Source organism: Nasonia vitripennis, assembly GCF_009193385.2.
Source record: "Nasonia vitripennis strain AsymCx chromosome 1 unlocalized genomic scaffold, Nvit_psr_1.1 chr1_random0002, whole genome shotgun sequence".
Classification (NCBI taxonomy): domain Eukaryota; kingdom Metazoa; phylum Arthropoda; class Insecta; order Hymenoptera; family Pteromalidae; genus Nasonia; species Nasonia vitripennis.
Window position 1 is genome coordinate 4,058,246 of NW_022279588.1, and position 20,958 is coordinate 4,079,203.

The 20,958-nt window shown below is 41.0% G+C and overlaps 1 protein-coding gene across 6 annotated transcripts in view; it reads left to right on the forward strand.

The window, feature by feature from the left end:
• Positions 1-20,958, forward strand: part of Usp7 (ubiquitin carboxyl-terminal hydrolase 7) — a 611,141-nt gene that overhangs the window by 166,968 nt on the left and 423,215 nt on the right. For 5 of the 6 annotated variants that reach the window (XM_032601215.1, XM_032601217.1, XM_031921170.2 and 2 more), the window contains 2 exon segments: positions 2,277-2,471; positions 12,230-12,401. In XM_032601215.1, the coding sequence (XP_032457106.1) occupies positions 2,277-2,471; positions 12,230-12,401 (367 nt within the window). 6 annotated transcript variants of the gene reach the window in all.

The window sequence follows — 20,958 nt, forward strand, 5'->3', positions numbered from 1 at the left end:
CTTCATTCTCTACGTCGCACACACACACTTACATACTCAGCCTCTTTGTCTTATTCTGTCTTCTTCGTCTTTTCTTACTTTCTTGAGAATGTCTGCTGCATAGTTGCTGACTGCGCACCATCCATCCTCTGAAGTCAGCATGGCCATCATAATCGACTTAGGAGTTACTTTGGTCTGAAGATAACTCTTAAGTTCTTCACGCTCCTGATGATATCGCGAGCACTCACAAAAGACGTGCTTCACATCCTCTGTTGCATCCGAACATATTGGGCAGTTCGGACAGTCTTCTTTCTCTCGGCATCCCATATCTCCTTCTGGCTTTAGTCATTCGTTCGTCTTTTAGTTTCGAATACGTCCCTTCTTTTTAACGCTAAAAGGTCAATGTGCGTTATGCCTGCTATAATGCAGACAGCATCGTCCGATACCGTACGCTAAGCCGATGCCACCCATAGTGCACTTCGCCTGTACACGTTAGTCAATTTTCGTGCATGCGATTTTAATCGCATTTCATCTCCCCATATTGGGGCTCCGTATAGCATAATCGATGTGGTTACACTGGCTAAAAGTAACCTTCGCTTCTGCGTTGGCCCTCCTACATTTGGCATCAATCGTGATAATGCAGCGCCAACTTTTGCTGCTTTATCACTAACTATTTCCAGATGTTGTTTAAAACTTAGTCTTGCATCGATGGTGATGCCCAAGTATTTGATGGTTGGTTGAGAAGCGATCTCATGTCCATCCACCGTAAGTGTAATTTTTTCCATCTTCTTCCTATTGGAAATGAGAATAACTTCCGTTTTGTGACTGGCTAGTTCCAGACCCGTCTCTGTTAGCCATTCGTGTATTATACGGGTTGACTCTTCAGCTATGTCTGTCACCTTTTCTTTATGTTTTGCTACTATTACTACTGCTATGTTGTAAGCGAATCCCAAGACTGTTGCTATTTCAGGTAATTGTAGCTTTAGTATCCCGTCGTACATGATGATTTAAGTCGGTGGGCCAAGTACTGACTCTTGGAAGACGCCTCCTGTAACTTTATATAGGTCTTGATACCGTCCTCAGTGTCATATAATAAGATTCTGTCCTTCAAGTAGTCGGACAGTATCCTTTTTATATATAAGGGCACATTCTGCTTCAGGAATGCCATGTGTATTTCACTTCATCTGGCCGGCGCAATGCTTCTTTTTTCCTCCCTGTCAATCACTAGACTAACTGCGTCCAGTGTTAAACGCTTCTTTCTGAAGTCATATTGGTGTTCCGCTAATCCACCTTTTCCTTCTATAAAATTATCCATTCTGACGCAGATAATGCATTCCAGAATCTTCCCTGGGGTATCCAGCATGCAGAGTGGTCTGTATGATGAAGACTTCTCGGGTGGTTTCTTTTCTTTTGGCAGAAGCACTAGTCACTGTTTGTTCCAGTTTGTGGGAAATGTTCCCTCTTCTAGACATTTATTGTACAAGTCTACGAAGACCTCTGGACGAGCATGAATGACATGCTTCAACGCAATATTTGGAATGCTATTCGGCCCTGGGGCCTTGTTGTTTCCTACCCTTCTGAAGGCGGCTAACAATTCCTGAATCGTGATCGGCGGAATAGCCTCTTTATTCGCACCTCTTGCGATGACACTTGGCTTTTCAAGTTACCTGGGGAACAGTGTGATCACTACCCAGTGTTATAGTTCCGTGCATTTGGTGGGGGCACGTAGCTTCCTTTAATCTTCTTCATTACTATTTTATACGGTTGACTCGTATTAATTCCTTAAGGCACCGTCGTTTGTTTTCGCGGATTTTTTTCTTAAGCCTCCTTCTAGCGTACTTTATTTCTTGTCCGCGGGCATTTACTATTTCCCGGCCTCTATCAGTTTGATAGTATTTCTTTCTCGCCCGTTGTTCTCGTCTTCTGGTCCAGTGGCACTCGCTACGTGTACTTGCAATCTCCTTGTCCTTGTTTTAATATTCCTACCTCCATTATTATAGCCTGGTGATCACTATGTGTGTAGTGCTCACATACTGTCCATGAATTAACTACGAAAGATGAAAAGCCAAACTTTAAACTCTTAAGAGATACATTTAGAGGTTTTAATCTCTACGTGATTCCGAAGCCAATTTTTTCTTCTTCTTGCATAGTATACTATTTTTATAACGCTAACACGATTTCTGCATTTTTCTAAACCTGCAATGTTTTATAGATATAGGAATATTAAAAAAACGTACACATTATTATATACAATATATTATATAATATATAAAAATTATAAAATAATTTGTTTTCAGTTACGGAAAGCCGTGTATAAAATGCCAACAGAAAGTGATGATTCTAGTAAAAGTGTAGCCTTAGCGTTGCAAAGAGTTTTTCATGAATTGCAGTTTTGTGATAAACCAGTTGGAACCAAAAAACTAACTAAAAGCTTCGGTTGGGAGACATTAGACTCATTTATGCAACACGATGTTCAGGAATTTTTACGCGTGGTAATGTATTTCTAAAAGATTACAATATTTATATGTAATTAAGTTGTATGAAATTCGAAAATTCACAATATATGAAAATAATCAATCAATCTATATTTATTGCAATAAACGGTGAAAAAATAAAATTTTTTTGCATATGGTGATTAGATAATGCTCTACTTATGCGAGTAGCCGAGCTCGTAGCCTAGCCTTCATTAAGTAAACGGACTAGTCATAGAACACTTTGTCAAACGCGCACCTCAAATGGAATAGTGGCAAAATTCTAAGCTAAGATTATCATAATGCTTATAAACAAATGTAAGAACTATATCAATATCTTACTATACATTATTTCTGTATTTTTATCAATATACGCTAATCAATGTAGTGAAAGCAGTTATAAAAATGTCAAGTGTTAAAAATCAGCATACTTACAAAAATCATTTCTTATTACTTTAAGAAGAATGAATCTTACTACAGCTTTGAAATGAAAATTTGCTTAGTGTTCAGTGATTCTTCTTAATTTAATCTGAATCTTCTAAAACTAATCCAAATCCTCTTGTGCAAACAAATAAGTAGAATCACAAATATATAAAAAATTAAGAAAATTCTCCTTAATTATAGAAGAATCATTTTAACACAAAGCGGATTTTCATCTTAAATATATAGTGAGAATTATACTTTTTGGAGTTAGAAAAGATGTTTGTCAGTGCAGGTGAATAGAATCTGCTGACTAATTGTTAAGCCATTTCAACTCACGCCTATAAGGGGAGATGTGCTCGTCCCTCCTTAAACCGTAGATATAACGGATCCCCGTGTTGACAAGCCTCTGCAGCCTCAAGTCAAGTTCCTGTGTCAGGTCACAGTAAGCCAGTGAACAGTAATCGATGATGGGAAATAGGAGTGCTTGCACCAAGTGTTGGCGCAACCTGAGGTTAGTGCTCTTCCTAAAAGAATAGAGACGGTACATTAAAGAGTGAGCACGTTTACAAACTTGTGTAACGTCCTCTTTCCACGTGAGTTTGGAGTCTAGCACCAAACCCAGATTGCGCACCGATGATTCGTAGTCGACCCGGGCTCCCCCTATATTTATATAGGCGTTAGCAGTAGTAGGTAGAGCATTTATATAGTAGGGGGAGCCCAGGACGATTGCCTTAGTCTTAAGGACATTAAATTTAAGACTATTTGATGCAGCCCAGCCCATTATCCTCTCGGCGTTAGCAATCATCCTGACAGAGCAGAAATCAAGCTCCTCGAGGTGGCATTGGCTGTAGATCTGCAGGTCATCCGCGTAGATTAGATGGGACACATGACTGAATCTAGGCAAAAGCCAATATCATTGATGTACAACGCGAACAACAAGGGGCCTAAAACTGACCCCTGTGGAACACCGCTGTTTAATGGTAGAAAAGTTGAGAGCTTGTTGTTGTCACCACTGACGGCCTGTTCTCTTCCCGTGAGGTAAGATGCAAGCCAGCAGATAACCTGCTTGGAAAAGCCGAAAGAGGATAGCTTTCCGAGTAGCTTGACTTGACACACAGTATCAAACGCCTTGCTAAAATCAAATAGAAGTAGCAGAGTGACCCTCTTCCTGTCTATCCCAAGCTTGACATGGTCAGTCAGCTTAATTAAGCCAGACTGCGTGCTGTGGCCAGTGCGAAAGCCAGTTTGGAAATTGTCAAGGTAAAGTCTTGTTTCAAGATATTCAGAGATTTGCTTGTGCACCAGCCACTCTAGCGCCTTGGACAGGAAACAGAGTAGAGAGATCGGACGGTAGTCAGTTACAGTTGTTGGAGAGTTAACTTTGTTTAGTGCTCTTACGATCGATGATTTCCAGGCTGAAGGAAAGCGTGCCTCGCTCAGAGACAGGTTAAAAATTTGACAAAGTAAAGGAGCGAGTATTGGCAGTGCTTTGGAGATAACAACCTGTGGGATGTCGCTTCCCCTGGCCTGGGTGTTAAAGTGTGATACTGTAGCCGACACATCCTACTCCGTGATAGCCCTGAAGATGAAGTGTTCAGGGAGGTCCAGACTCTCCAGGGTTCGCAGATACTCCTCAACAGATGGAGCTTGAGGGTCGTTTGAGATGGAGCTAAAGTGTTTGTTGAGAGCATCTGAAGAGAACCGAGCAGGTGCAGCAGATTTAGAGGTAGTAATACCAAGATTTTCAAGCTCTTTCCAGATCTCTGCAACGTTGGTCAAGGTAGATAAGCGTGAATAGTAGTAATTCAGCCTGGCTTCCTCAACCTGTTTATGAGCGTTGTCCCTTCCGATTCTATAGAAGTATATATCCCAAGATAAACAACTTCTGCGAAAGCGCCTGTAGAGTCTGTTCCTTTCAGTTAAAAGGTCACGAAGAGCCGCGGTAACCCACGGGTGACGTTTACGTCCTAGTGTCACAGTCTTTAAAGGGGCGTGATGATTTATGGTGTTCGTTAGGTTAGCGTTAAGAATGGTAATTCATTCGTCAAGTAATGACGTGGTGAGGGATGACCAGTTACATGCGCTAAGGAAGTCCCTTAACTTCTCAGCACAGATTCCTTTGTAGTTTCTGTAAGAGTATGTAGCAGGTACGTGGCGTGGAATCTGTACGTCAAGTGTGGCTGTGATAAGGTCATGTTTGTTGATGAAAGGAGTGTCCGTCATCCAGTGTGAGAGCAGGCGATCCTGCTCATCAATTAAGCATAGGTCAAGCCAGGTGCCAGAGTCCTGTTTATGGTGCATGGCACCGCAAGGGACCGACAATAAGGAGTTTTCCTCAATATAGGCCTTGATGAACTTGGCATCTTCGGATGAGGAGAGTTGGTCAGCGTTGAAATCACCCATAATGACCTTTGTGGAATAGTTGTGCATAAGTGTTGTTAGTTGTTCAATGAAATTAGATCCCTGGATAAAGGGTGAGTGAGGAGGGCGATACACAACCCCCACGAAGATGGGCGATACTCCCTTAGCTGTGATTTCACAATAAAGATAGTCCGGCTTACCTGGCTTTCCTGACCATTCGCCGTCAGATGACGAGATAACGCTAGCCGTCAATGAAAGATGAATGTAGAGGGCCACCGTTCCTGTTTCTGTCCCGTCTGTGCAAAGTGTAACCATCCAATGAAGGGATGAATGATATCTTGTCACTTAGCCAGGTCTCAGTTACAGCTATTACGCGAAAGGGAGAACGAGTGGACAAGAAGAGCCTGATCATCTCAATGTGACCCGTAAGGGAATTCACATTGAAATGACAGACCCTTAGACTCTCGGACAGAGACGTTTCAGAGGTAGATGTGGATGAGTTGGATGATTTAGATGGTGGTTTTGGCGGAATGATATGTGTGTGTGTTAGTGTGTGGTATCCATGCTGGCTGTTGGCGGCGTACGGGCTATAAAAGCCTCAAGATCAGCGTCTGTAGAGATGATTGTGTCTCGTTCGCTGTCCTCGCCAGAACGGATGTAGACTCTCCCGTCCCTCACGAAAGAGCGGCATACCCCCCTCTTCTTTGCCTCTAGCCTGGCCTTTATGCGCAGCTTGTGAATGTCTGGAGGAAGCAGCTCGTTTATGTTGATAAGTCCCTGGTGGTTTGGGTGGAGAGCTCTCGCTTCCTCCAGTAGGGTGGCATCCAGTTCGTTAGTGTGGAGTTTGCGTTTCCTGGCTTTGGCCACGATGATGGAGCGGGCTAGCGCACTGGAAGAGAGAGTGACTGCTAGAGGTGGTAATCTGCTGTCACCTTGCACATTGATGTTGGTTGCGTCAAGTCTCCCCATGATCCTGCCGGTTGCCACATCCCGCCTAAGGACCGTGGGATCCAGTGCAGCCAGGACGGTGTAAGCCAGGAGTTGCAGTGATGTCTCCTGGGTATAGGCCAGGCCAGAGATGACCACCACATTACTCGCCGAGCGCTCCTGCCTCCTCTTAACTTCAGCCAGCTCTCTGCGGAGGTTGTTGATCTCTTCAGAGGCAGGAGCAGTGCTGGTGTTCTGCTGCTCTGCGGGGCTCCTTGACGACAGCTCTAAATATTGTGCCTGCAGCTCCGAGATGGAGGACTCAACATTATTTAGTCGAGTCTTGAGTGCAGGCAAGTCGGCAAGGGCTTTGAGGCGGCATTCGAGAGGGCCAAGCCTTTTCTCAATTCGTGAGACCCTTTCTGATACGGTGTTTTGCGCCTGAAGGGCCTCACTCTGGATCTTTCAAATTTCATCCAGCGCCGCGAAAATGTCCTTAAAGGACATCTCTCTGGACGTCGCCTGTGTTCTCGCTGGCGATTGATTCCTGGAGCTAGCCAGAGATGCGGGTGCCGATTTGTTTTTCTTAGGCGCACCCGTTGCAGGTGTGCCCTTGGCAGATGTATTTGCCGCCGCTGCTGCCGCTGCCGCTGATTTCGCCTTAGTATGTGTGGTTTTGGGCGTGATGCCGCGCAAGCAGCACAGGCAAGTGTGGCAGCATCCCTCACCATTATGGACCTAAAGGTGACGCATATAGTGTGGAACTGCTGATTACACAACTCGCAGGTCTTCATTTTTCCCCTAGCTGTTTTATTGCAGTGTGCACACGTGAAGGGCAATTCGACGTTCTTTCCACCAATTCCGCTCATTTTAGGTGTTATTGAGTCTCTGTCGACAACTTACTGGCAGTCGATAACGTAGAAAGAGTTGCAGGATAGTGACAGTAGGCAAGTTATCGACTGAGCCAGATGGAGTGCTAATCGAAAGAGAGGTGAGATTTGACCGACCTGCAATTGATGATGGAGACGTTGATGGTGGTGTTCCGTCTATCCAACAGTTGGCTCCACGTGGTTTACTTTGAGGAAAAAATAGACGCCGTGCAGCGAAGAGAAAGCCGTGCGAGTTTGCAGGTTAGGTTACAGCGACAGATGTTTAAGCAGAAAAGTAGCGTTGAAAGAAGTTGCAGCCTCCAGTGATTCTTATCTTACGTTGAAGGTTGCAGAAAAGCGCATGCAACGATCTACAAAACAATAGGCCCGAAGGCAGGGTGCGGCAGTAAGAGTGCTATGAAAAATGAGCAAAGCGGAACAGGTCTGTTGTAGTCACGTGAGAGAGAGAGAGAGAGAGAGAGAGAGAGAGAGAGAGAGAGAGAGAGAGAGAGAGAGAGAGAGAGAGAGATTAGATTAATTAATTTTATTTGCGTACATTATGTTGTACGATTCAATATGTACAGCAGAGTAGTAAAAGTACAAAAATAATAAGTTTGAGGTATCTGTTTTAGTAGGTGTGTAGTATGCTGAGGTGAAGATGGGTTAAGCGAGAGTGAGCAAGTGTGTGCGTGTGCGTGACTGTGTACACGATGTTTATGTGTTTATGCGTTTTCGAGTTCAAAAAAGTAATCTTTAGCTAGTTTCTTAAATACTGCGATGGATGTAGTGTTACGGAGGTGTGATGGTAGGTTGTTCCATAGGTATGAGGCGCTGATATGAAACGAGTTCCTCAGCGTCTCCGTCGCGAAAGTAGGGATATCCAGAGGTGTCACTTCCCCCCCTAACAGGCCGGAGTGCTACTCGAAAGTCGAAGTAGGCCAGTACGTATGATGGTACGGCAGTATTAAACATTTTTCGTAAGAAACAAGCAGTGAAATACTTCCTGCATCCGGCAGTGGCAAGCCACTGCAGCTCCCGCCTGTATGCGGAGATGTGCTTAACTCTCCTTACACCATAGATGTACCGAATCCCCGTGTTCACGAGCCTCTGTAGTTTTAAGTCGAGTTCCTGCGTTAGGTCACAGTATACAAGAGAATAGTAGACTATATGGGGAAACAGGAGCGCTTGCACTAAGTGCTTGCGCAATCTGAGATTAGTACTTTTTCTGAAAAAATAAAGCCTGTACATTAGCGAGTGAGCACGCTTACACACTTGTGTAACGTGCTCCTTCCACGTGAGTTCAGAGTCAAGCACCAATCCCAGATTACGCACAGAAGATTCAAAGCTGACCTGGGCACCCCCAATGTTGATATAGGTGTTAGCTATTGAAGGTAGTGCATTTATGTATTTGGGGGAGCCCAGGACAATTGCTTTGGTTTTGTTAACATTGAGTTTTAGCCTGTTCTGTGCAGCCCAGCTCATTATCCTCTCGCCATTAGCACTTATCCTGTTTGATAAAGAATCGAGCTCCTCAAGGTGGAATTGACTGTAAATTTGCAAGTCATCCGCATAGATGAGATGGGAAACATCGGAATCAAGGCAGAAACTGATGTCGTTGATGTACAATGCGAACAGCAAGGGACTCAGAATAGACCCCTGCGGGACGCCGATGTTAAGACGCCGAGGGGAGGAACGTTCGGTATTGTCACCAACGACGGCCTGCTCTATCCCACACACACAGAGGTAGGAGGGAAACCAGCTGATGACCTGCTTTGAGAAGCCGAAGGTGGATAGCTTTCTCAGGAGCCTGACGTGACACACGGTATCAAACGCCTGAGCTGAAATGCTTGTTGAGTTCGCCTGTGGTAAAGCGAGATGGTGAAGGGGCCTTGGAGGTAGAAATTCCGAGTTTCTTTAGTTCTTTCCAGAATTTGGCAACATCAGTCAAGGTTGACAGGCATGAATAATAGTAATTCAGCCTGGCTTCCTCGACCTGTTTGTGAGCATTTTCTCTAGCTAATCTATATATGCGGAGATCTGAATCGAGCCTAGAGTGTTTGAATGGCCTGTAAAGTCTATCCCTTTCAGATACGAGGTCACGAAGAGCCGTGGTGAACCAAGGGTGACGCTTCCGTCTTGGTATCACGGTCCGCAATGAGGCAAGATGATTAATGGCGTTTGTAAGCTTAGCGTTAAGCGTAGATATGCATTCGTCGAGTGATGAAGAAGCTTAGCTTCCTTAGCTTCTCGGCGCAAATTGCTTTTAAGTTTCTGTAAGAGTAGGTGTTAGTTGCGTAACGTACGTAAGTAGCCGTGATAAGGTCATGTCCGTTGATGAAAGGTGCGTCTGTCTTCCAGTGTGATAGCAGGCGATCCTGCTCATCAATTAGACACAAGTCGAGCCAGGTATCAGAGCCCTGTTTGTGGTGAGTAGCACTATAGGGAACCGACGAAAGAGAGTTTTCATCAATGAAGGCCCTAATGAAATTGGAATCTTTAGACGAGGAGAGCTAGTCTGAGTTAAAGTCACCCATTATATCCTTTGTGGATTAGTTGTGCATGTGGGTTGTTAGCTGGTTGATGAAATTAGAGACTTGGATGAATGGAGCATTAAGTGGACGATACACAACCCCCACGAAGATGGGAGAATCTCTCTTTGCCGATACCTCACAGAAAAGGTATTCCGGCTTGCCTGGCTTGCCCGCCAATTTACCGTCGGATGAGGAGATAACGCTAACTGTCAGTGATTTGTGTATGTAGAGGGCCACATCTCCTCCCTTTCTGTTTCTGTCTCTTGTGTTTTCGGGCTTTGGCGACGACGATTGTGCGAGCGAGCGCACTTGATGATAGGGTGATGGCTAATGGTGGTAGTCTGACGTCAGCCTTGGCGGTGTTGTTCGTTGCATCAAGCACCCCCCCCCCCCCCCCCATGACGAATGCCACGTCTCTTCTGAGGACCGTAAAGTCAAGTGCGTTCATCACTGTGTACGCGAAGAGGTACAGCGAGGTGTCACGGGTGTAGTGCAGGCCCGTGACAACAACAACACTGTTCGAGGTCTGTTATTAACGCCTTTTGCCTTGGGCCAGTGCACTGCAAAGGCTCTAGATTTCCGCAGTGCTGGGTACAGTGCTGCTGTTGTTCTGCTGCGTTGACGGGCTCGTCGATATCAGGTCTTGAATTTGTACCTGTAGCTTAGCGATGGTAGACTCTGCATTGTTTATGCAAGTATTGAGCGCAGGAAGCTTATCAAAGGCCTTGAGTCGCATTTTTAGTGGGCCCAGACGTTGCTCAATCCTTGAGACCCTCTCTAACACGATGTTCTGTGTTTGGAGGGCCTCCACCTGAGTATTGCGTATATCGTCAAGGGCCTTGCGAATATCCGTCAGGGCGGCTTTAATGGATGGTGTTGTTGTTCCGACCGAGCGGTTCGGTGAAGGATTTTGCGATGGTAGTGCTGACCTGGTCTTCTCGTTGCCCTTCTACTATTTAGGAGTATTCCTACCTGCTGATCTTGTTGTAGTTACTTCTATTGTTGTAGATGTTGATCTTGTCCTTACATTAGCGCCTTTGGCGTTGTTATGACCCTTCACATTATTATTATCTGCGCACGAGGTACAGGCTGTGATTTGCTTCTCATTCATCACGATGATCTTGATATTTGTGGTGTTCAAGCATTTAACGTGATAGTAAAGTTCTCAAAATTCGCACTTTTTTTGTCTTCATGCTGTATTGGTTGTTTACAGCTGTCGCATGATTCAAATGGCACTTCCACGTTCTTTTTGCCGTTTACACTCATTTTTCGTCGATAACTTACTGGCAGTCGTTAAAGTAGATACTTGTAGAAGGATGATAAGTTATCAACAGAGTGGAAGAGTAGTTGTTATGACTCTTACGGCTAGATGGAGTGATAATGTAGAGAACGCGAAAGTACTGACCTCGAATATATGGAATCGCCTTGATGTTGCTTCTGCGATGAAGCAAATGTTCCTACAATGTTGTTTGCAAAGAGAGAGAGAAGAGTCTCTCACTCTTAATACTGCCGGACGGACATGTGTCAAATTAATATTACGACCTGGCACCTTTGCACAAATTCGGTCGTAAAAGTTGTTTTCTCAGGAACGTTTTTACGGGTGAATGAGCTTGAACCCCGTGGCTCAGTCGCGAAAAATCCAACTCGTTATATAATATCAGTTTATAGCTTCAAACGATTTTTATTCGTTGCATTCATAACAAACGTAGTGGGTAAGCACAATTGGCTGAACATAAATAAAAACAGTAGACTCAAATCATATCTACTAGTTATGTATACAATCTTCATTTCAGGCCCTGGCGTTTCGGAGGCTCAATCTCCCTTTTCGACTCTTACTGCAAAAAAATAATAAATTCAAATATTTAGTTGCATGCACAAGGATAATCAGTCACCAGTCACCTGACAGAACGGTAAGGATGCAACATAATATCTTTGCGGTCCTCCCTCTCTCCGAAAACTTGGGGCTGCTTCACACTTTTGTAAGTCTTATACGGCGTTTGTTGCACTGACTATTTGTCGGTTATCTTGGATTTTTCTAATCTTTAAAAAAATTTTGTAGCCTTTTTCACACACTGACTAGCTACTTGCTTTGAATTAACGATTGTATGCATCGGTGCATGATGCATTTGGTCAGACTAACTATTAGAAGTAAATACCTTATACATGGAATTAAATATTTGAATTTGTAATTTTTTGCAGTAACCTAAAAGAGGAGGCTGAGCCTCCAAAGCGTCGGTGCAATAAATAAAGATTTTATATATAACTCATGATGATGCTTAAATTCTCCCGCACTCTATTTTAGTAGCGCGAATGATAAAGTGAACAATACGTATAAACTTAAATGAGTTATAAAACCTTTGCGATACAGTGACGTTTAGTTTTAGATTACTTAAACTAAACAGTAATTTTCAAATGACATCAACAATTATTTCAAATAGAATTAGAATATTGAACCACTTCTACTAAAAACATTTATGTGCGTCATGAAATTCAGTAACTGTCATTATTTAATTTTTTATTCTGTACCACGTTTTTTTGTATATTAAGTCTCCATAAAAATAATTTTTACTATCTAAGACTGTGGTAGTGGAAATCTTTTTGGTTCAACTGCATGTCATTTTTTTCCAACAATATACTACAATTTTTAACAAAAATTTATATTTTCCAGCTTCTTGATAAATTAGAAAGTAAAATGAAAGGAACCTGCGTGGAAGGAACAGTTCCAAAATTATTTGAAGGTAAAATGGTTTCTTTTATCAAGTGTAAAAATATTGACTATACTTCAAAAAGAGTGGAAACGTTTTACGACATACAATTGAACATTAAAGGAAAAAAAAATAGTAAGTTTGATGTACAAATTAATTCTTCATATTTTTTATTATTTTTTAGAAAAGAATAAAATTACCTATCTTTTCACTGTGGAGAACTTATATCAGCGTTTGTCCTTCTTTCATTTTACACCATAAAGTGCAATTTTTCGAAACGGTTATAACTCAAAAACTAATTGTCGAACTTTTAGCAGCGTAGCCGCATCGATCAGGAGGGTCGCCTCCTAGTCCTCCAGCACCAACCCCGTCAGCGACCGGTAGCTACTTGGTAGCCGAGATATCGACGCGCGCGTGCGGAGACTGTAAGTCGACAGCTAGATTACAGTGCAATTAGCGGATCATCTGCATCGTACTGACTGCAGACGCTGATGCCAAGACTCGCTGCCACCGAGTCGTTGGCTCGTCTTCAGCTCGGGCCGCAAGTGCGAAAGCGTCATCTCGCGCTACGCGGTATTTGTAATTTTATTACGTGAATATACATCATTTCATTAAAGAATTCGAACGCATGCCTTGTCATTTCGCAACCTTGTCACGTCCTTCTAATGAACCCGGTAGAGCAAAGTCGGCAACATCGCGGCGCGGCTACAGTGCGCGCGCCGGGCCAGACAACTCAACACGCGAAGAAAGCATTAGCGGGAATAATAGTATATTGTGTACCAAGGGCTTAAAGTAGATTTTTTTAGACCGAGTGTGAAGATCACAGCACAAGTCGAGGCGAGTAACCCGAGCCGAAGGCGATAGTGTTCATGAGCAGCAGAAAAGTATTCACATATGACTTTGACGTTACACTGCACTTATATTAAAGGTTATCAAGTGACGCGGTAGCGCCACAAAGGCAAGTTTGAGAAGCAAATAAATCCGCGGCGGTCGTGACCATATTTACTTCTATGTTGGTATTCGGATTTTTCATGATACAAAACCTAATGCTTATCGTAACTGTTCGTGAGTTTATTTTTGTTTATCAGTATGTTTTCTGAGCTAAACTATGATATCCAACGGAAATATTTGTAAACAAACTGTTTTTATCATAATAAATGAGCGTATATATCACAAATGCTCAAAAAAGTATCTCTACTTTTTTTCCCAGTGTATGAAAGGACCGTGAAGTTGGCTCTCCAGCCTAAAAGTAAGGGGACCGTAAGGTTAGCCGTACAAGCTATATGTGTATTAGTCGGCTATCGCTTTTCTACAGCTTTCTACAACTGCGCCGAGTACAAGTATTTACATTATCTGCTTGAATTTAAGATTATGTTTTTGAACAGTTGCTGCACTGTCGCTGCACAAACTTTTTGAGTGTTTGGGATCACTGATGACGGGCCCATGTTCAGAGTCTTTGATGATGAAGTAGAAATATACTTCGCGCTTCGTAACTGTCATTGTCTAAATGTACTAACTAATTCTAGACACTTAAAGCTATAGAACATATCATCGGTCCCTACGAAGACTGGCACGTTTTAAATCCTACTGGAAAAGTAGTACTTTTCATTTTTCGCCGCGGAGACTAGCACTTTTTACTCGTTTGCCGCGAAGACTAGCACTTTTCACGAAAACACTTGCGGTTTCGGGGCTTTATGCTTAAACAATTGATAATATTTATGAACGCCAAAGTGGTACATAGTAACACTCACATGCAAAGATACGGCTAGTACAAAAATTATTAAATTATCATACATTTTTCTCATATTACAAAGAACATTAGTTTGAGCTGTAAAATGTACTACTCTTCGCGGCGATAAGTGAAAAGTGCTAGTCTTTGCTGCTAATTGCCGAATATAGTTTTCCATGCGAGATCTGAAATGTACTACTCTTCGTAGGGACCGACGATATAATCTAGACCTCATCATCGGCGAAACCATGCAGGTGATACCATACACAAAGGATATTCATATTTCCTTAATAAAATTCCTCGAGTGCACTATCTGAACTCCATCATCATGCATTTTATTTTTAAAACAAGTTCAAGATACTTTAATATGTTCGCTCAGGAATACATAAAATCTCTAAAAATAGTACATTGTACAACAAGGGGCGAACATGGGCTGGAAAAGCACATTCGTCTCTCGTTGTTCACCGTGCTTTTTATAACAAGTGTATAAGGAAGACAATGGCTGGACGAAACGGGTTAAAAAAATTTTAACATACTTCAGAAACCATTAGTTTTGATGTGAATAAAAAAATTTAATTTGAATGATCCGAACATTTTTTAAAAATCGAACAGTCAAAGTTTTAACTTTCATTCAATTATTTTTATGACACGCCGTGGCATAAACCTCGATTTAAGTCACGCTTGTGCAAAAATGCACTCGCTAAATCTCGGTTTATTCACGTTGTTTCATAAAATATCGTACGATACTAGGAGGGTAAAGGGATTTCACCCTTGTAGGGACTTATCATCCTCGCTTCGCTTGGGCGATATTGTCCCCGCGGGGGTAAAACGACTTTACCGCACTAGTATCGTAATATACTATAACTTGTTTGATTTTTAAAAAACTTTTATAATGATGTCGAAACGCAGGAAATAGTACGCTAGATGTTAAAAATCCTTTCTTTGATTTTAAGTTGTCTATCTGGTTTAAAATGCAAAATTTTACGCGCTTTCAGAATCCGGAGTCGAAAATATGGGTAAAAAAAAAAAAATTAATCTTGAAATGATCTTTGAGAGCAGGTTAAAGTTGAGGTCACCGTTACGCAACACCTCGATATCGTACAACTTGTATCTACGATTTTTTCGATTCTGGCGTTGCCAGAGGAATTACGCAGGTGGATCTTGTTGAACTGGCTGCATGACTTCGAGATGACCTTCACTATCCAAAACAAAAATATCACTCTGAACGTAAAATTTACCGCTCTTTCCATTCCCGCAATAAAAAAATAGGGTTTCTATTTAAAAAATCAAAGTTGACCTTGATATGACCTTGAAAATCAAGTTCAAGGTCAAATACAAGGTCACCATCAGACTATCTCCTCGATATCCTACAACTTTTGTCAATAGCATTTTTTGGATTGGGGCTGTCCCTAACGAGTTATCACTGGTGCCCGTTTAAATTGGGTCACCCTGTGTATATATATATATATATATATATATATATATATATATATGGGACGTTTCACGTCAACCGGACCATCAGTGCACCCAAAATTTGGGTTAACCTAACAAGACGTTTGAGGTCTCAAAATGATCGTCTGGTCAAGGGCTTTTGAAAAAGTTCTGGCCTTTTCAAAAATCCAATGTGGCGCATAAAATATGGAGCCTGAAACCCACGTTTTCATAGCACATTCAAAAAAACAATAGTAAAAATGTTCTAATTTGTGAAATATCCCACCAAAAAGCATGTACAACTCATGATAGGACATATTATTGACAATGCTGACGGAATTCCAAAATCAAAAATGGCGGAATCAAAATGGTGGACATTATACCACCACCAAACCAATTTTACCGCAACAAATGATTTTAGATCACTTTAAAGTATCGATATGAGGGTTTTTGGGGCCACTGCACCTTATTTTAACCTCGAAATTTTAAAATCCAAAACGGCCAATCCAAAATGGCGGACATTATACAACCACCAAAACTATTTTACCGCAATGAACGATTTTAAATCAGTTTAAAGTATCACTATGGGAGTTTAAGGGTCCGCTGAAGTTTATTGTAACCTCGTAATTTCAAAATTCAATATGGCCAATATAAACTGGCGGATATTTGTCATAACCCATCCGCAGGCTCTCTCGCGAAAAGCCCCTGCTAACGCGCAACCCGCCGAACACGCCACGCACGCTGCAGCGCTTATCACCGCGGCGCTAGTACCGCGGCGCGCCGCTAGGCGACTGCGCATTACCCACAAGTGAAGTAGCGTCGCCAAGGGCACATAAGGAGGCCGGGTCCAGCGCTGTACCTCGCCCCTCTTCCAACAGTCTAATGCTGCAAGTACACGGCTCGTGTCCAATGACAACTTATGCAAACTGCAGACTTCAGCAAATAAAACTGTTTTGTGGCAAAGGAATTTATTGCTTTCAAGTGATTTATTTCATCCCTCTTTTTTACCTACACCTCCAACCCCTTCCCACGTTTAGCAACCCATAGAAAGCAATATTTTCTTCAAGGAATGCTTTCTTCATCGGCGACTTTTTCTCCAACAGTCTTTTTCATGATAGTTGATGAGCAAGTCCATCAGCGGCTTTATTCATAGGCGACTTTTTCTCCAACAGTCCTTTTTAGGATAGTTAATAGGTACATTAATAGATACATTGGCGACTTCTTCTTCAACATCCTTTTTAAGGCAGTTGTTGAGTAAGTCTTACTTTATCGGCAACTCCTTGTTCAACTGTACTAGCCGTGTTATTTCTAAAATAATTTTTGTTTGGTTGTGCTTTCTCATATCCTACAACAATGTCTTCTCTTGCGAAAAAATATCGTATCGATAGATGCGTTAATCAATTTGATATTAATACAGGACACAGCAAATCTCTTAGGAAGATCTCCAAAGAATTTCAAGATGTCTATCCTGATTATCCAACATCTTCACTGATTTGTGATACATGTAGAAAATCCTTTTAAAAACTACATGATTTGTCATCTCCAAACGTCAGTATGAGTGTTGATTTTGAATCAGAGACTGACTCACCTTCGGTTTCAAACACGGATGCACCTATGCAAGATGATCTTACAGATATTTTATCAAATTCCAATCCCTGCCGGAGAACGATCCATTACGTGTCAGTATTCTTACTATTTTGCCCGAACACTGGGCAATACGTAAAATTATGAACCAATTTGGTGTGTCTCACAGAATGGCTCGTAAAGCAAACAGTTATGAGAATCAGATGGAGTTTTGGCTTCTCCTGTTGCAAAACGTTGAAAAACATTACCTGCAGAAACTACTCAGAAAGTTGAAGATTTTTACGAAAATGATCTTAACAGCAGAATTATGCCAAATAAAAAAGATACCGTCAGTATTTATTTATATGGTGAAAAAATAAAAGTGCAGAAAAGATTATTACTTACTGATATTAAGAACCTTCATAATCAATTTAAAGAACAGTTTCCTGAACATCCGATTGGGCTTACCAAGTTTGCTGAACTGAGACCAAAATGTTGTGTCTTTGCAGGATCCTCTGGTACACACAATGTATGTGTATGTACGATACACCAAAATTTCAAGGCGATGATTGACGCAGTAAATATAGAAAAAATCTCAAACAATATTCTGCAGAATTATAAAGATTGTTTGAATTTCGCTCTATGTGAGGATCCTAAACCAAGTTGTTATTTGAATGAATGCAAATTTTGTCCGAACATTCAAAAGTTTTCTAATTACGTTGAGAACATTATGGATGAGCACAATATTGATCAAATCATCTTCAGCACGTGGCAATCAACCGATAGATACACTTTGATAAAACAATGCCTAACATCGCAAGAATTTATTGAAACTTTATGTTCTAGCCTAGAAAAGTTGATACCTCATCACTTCATCGCTAAGGAGCAATCAAGGTTTATTTCTGGGAAGAAAAATAATCTTTCAGATGAAGAGGTTCTTGCTCAATTGGATTTTGCTGAGAACTATGCTTTTACAGCCCAAGATGCTACACAGGCATTTCATTTTAATAATGGTCAAAGTACTATTTTTTCTGCTGTTGTTTATTATAAATCTGAAGGCAAGCTAAAGCATTTCAGTACAGTATCTATGTCCGACTGTACGACTCATGATGCCACTGCAGTATACATAATGCAGCAAAAGCTTATACCTGAAATTCGCAAGGTTTGTCCCACAGTAAAAAAGGTAAGATATGCTACTGATGGTGATAAACAGCATTTTAAAAATCGTTATGAAATGAGTAGTTTAATGAGTCATAAGAGAGATTTTGGCGTTGATGCTGAATGGCACTGTTTTGCAACAGCACACGGAAAAGGTAGTATGTTGTAGACGGAAAATTTGAATCGTTGAAGCTATTTCTGTTTTAATGCATCGTTGACAAAAATACTTGATGCGTCATGTAAAGCGTCACGAAGCAAGTTTCCAATTTAAGAGTAGTCATATCCATCTGTTTTCTACCTTATGCCATGATAATTATGTTTAAGCCAATTGTTTTCCCTTTACATTTTGTCTGTGAGTTTTTTCCATAATAAGGGATTTTTGAATGTTAGAACAACAGGATCTGCACTATTTTCCTTGAGAGGTATGATTGCAAATTCTTTTAGAATATAATCTTCTCCGGTTTGCTTGAAACCAGTCATGTCTACTGCATACTCCATTTTTCGGTGCAGCCTAGACGAGTTTTTTGACATCCCCACTGATAGGATTGTACTGAACGACACGATCGTGTAAGATCAGGCAGTATGCTGAAGTGTTAGCAGGAAAATCTTTTTTAGCCTCAAATTCCAGACGTACATCGACAGGAGCACTCTTAAGAGATTCGTTTTGTCGTGAACAGTCAATAAATACGAGTGGTGCTAAGTTGAGAAACAAAGACTTACTTTGCAGTGGTTGCGGATCTTTTCCATAGTAGGATTTTTGAAAATTAGCGTACATATCGTAGAGAATGGCAAACTGATTTTTAGATATGTCGAGATTCATATTGTTGTATGGATAATACAAGTGAATTCAAGAAAAGTTTCACATTACTCAACTCGCAATGATCAAATCGACTGGTGGCAGTTCTCGATGATTTTCTCTTCGTTTGTAGTCCAAGAATTATAAAACGAAGTTTTTCCAATTGATTTGATGTTTTCACTGTTCAGACATGTTTAGCAGTGCTTGGGAGAAGAGCATATTCAAATAACTCCCATGAATGGAAAGACATGGTGATAGGATTATCTCTACCAATGTAATTCAATAGCTGGATTTTTTGTTTATCATATGCAACAACATATGGCATCAACCACTCTATATTTGTTACTTTTACTTCGTAATCTTCATAAGTAGTTAAACCAGCTGCTACAGTACCTTCCTGGATTATTACGTTCAAGTCGCTTCTCGATCTTGTGAGAATGAGCTCATGCTTCATATTAACTATAATCTTTTTATAGTCTTCTGCAAAACCCAAGATTATACTCAGTGGAATCGCAACGTCAAAATTTTCCTTGTCATCTACGACCGATTTGATATTGTCTTGAATACCAAGCCAGCCTGCTTCTCCAGCATATAATTCTGATTCAAATTAAATGAAATCAATCCTTTCATAACACTGGTAAGACCAACATTTTTACTTTTATCTATCTCGAGAGCATTAATCCCATAACGAATTTCATCAAACAGATGACGAATGGTATTGTTGACAAATTTAGTTTTAGCAAGTGCTGCTGATCCACCTTCTACTTGCAATTTTCCACATATATGGATAGAGCTGCGCAATGGTAAGAGACATAGATCTAGATGTTGGATAGTAATACGAATTTCATCGCTGTTGTTAAAGCTTAATGATGAGTATGGTTGATGTGCGTGTACTTCGTAATGAGCAATAGACTCATCGAATACGACACCTTATCGAATGCTTAGAATTACGTCCATTTTTTTGGAAGCAGCAAAGAATTATACACGTGAATTTTTTCTACGAACTTTTAGTCCTAGTCTTTTCAGAAACTGAATGCTCTTGCATGTTAACGGTTTGAGTTTCTTCGGTCGACTGATGACTGGTTGCCATGATGACTGATTTATATATGATCCAGAATTGTAAACGATGCCCATTATACAGATTTGATGTGAAGTCTAATAGTAATTTCCTCTCCTCGAAAATTCACCAAATTTCCATTCTGATCGACAATTTGAATTTGTAGATGATCTATGCACTTGACACTGACCGGTAGATATATGACGTGTGACGGAACTTCTATGATTTTATATCCCGGAGGCACTCTGGGAAAGAACTCATGGATTGTATGAACTTTCTTATTATTGATATAAACACCTCCAGTGATATTGCGCTCAACTCTGAGTGCATTGATTCTCAATATTTTCACTGGTAAATCAGAGCTGTGTTTAATGTTTTTTTTGAGAATGCGAGGAGCAAAGCCAAGGAGACGGACTATGAAATCGTGAATATTTTCAAAGAAAATTCAATTCCTTTCGATTTCGATGTTACTTGTAAAAATTGATTAATGGCATCAGTCTCATAACTGCCAGTAGGAATATTAATAATAATATCTCCGTTTAAATGCAGTTTATTATTTAAATAGTCAACATTGGGATTATAGTTAAATGATAAAAGTTCAACTAAACCCAAGACAACATTTGTATCCTATGGTAGTTCAATGGAAGGAAAATATTGCGCTTCTAGGGCAGATAAATTTCCTGAGAGACTTAGAGTTAAGCTATCTTCCATGACTGATCGGAAGATAATGATTCCATTTGTCTGTGAGCACCTCTTTTATAGTCTCCCAGCTAAGAAATAAAGACAAAGATGGCCACATATAAATGAGTCAAAATTTTGACATCTTTTATAGTTGTATTTTACTTCCTTTATATTAAAATACAACATAAGTCAGTGCATGATTTGGCAAAGTTAAATCGGAGTTTTTTTTTCTACTGACTTGATGACCACGACCTACATGAGGTTTCATAATTAATCC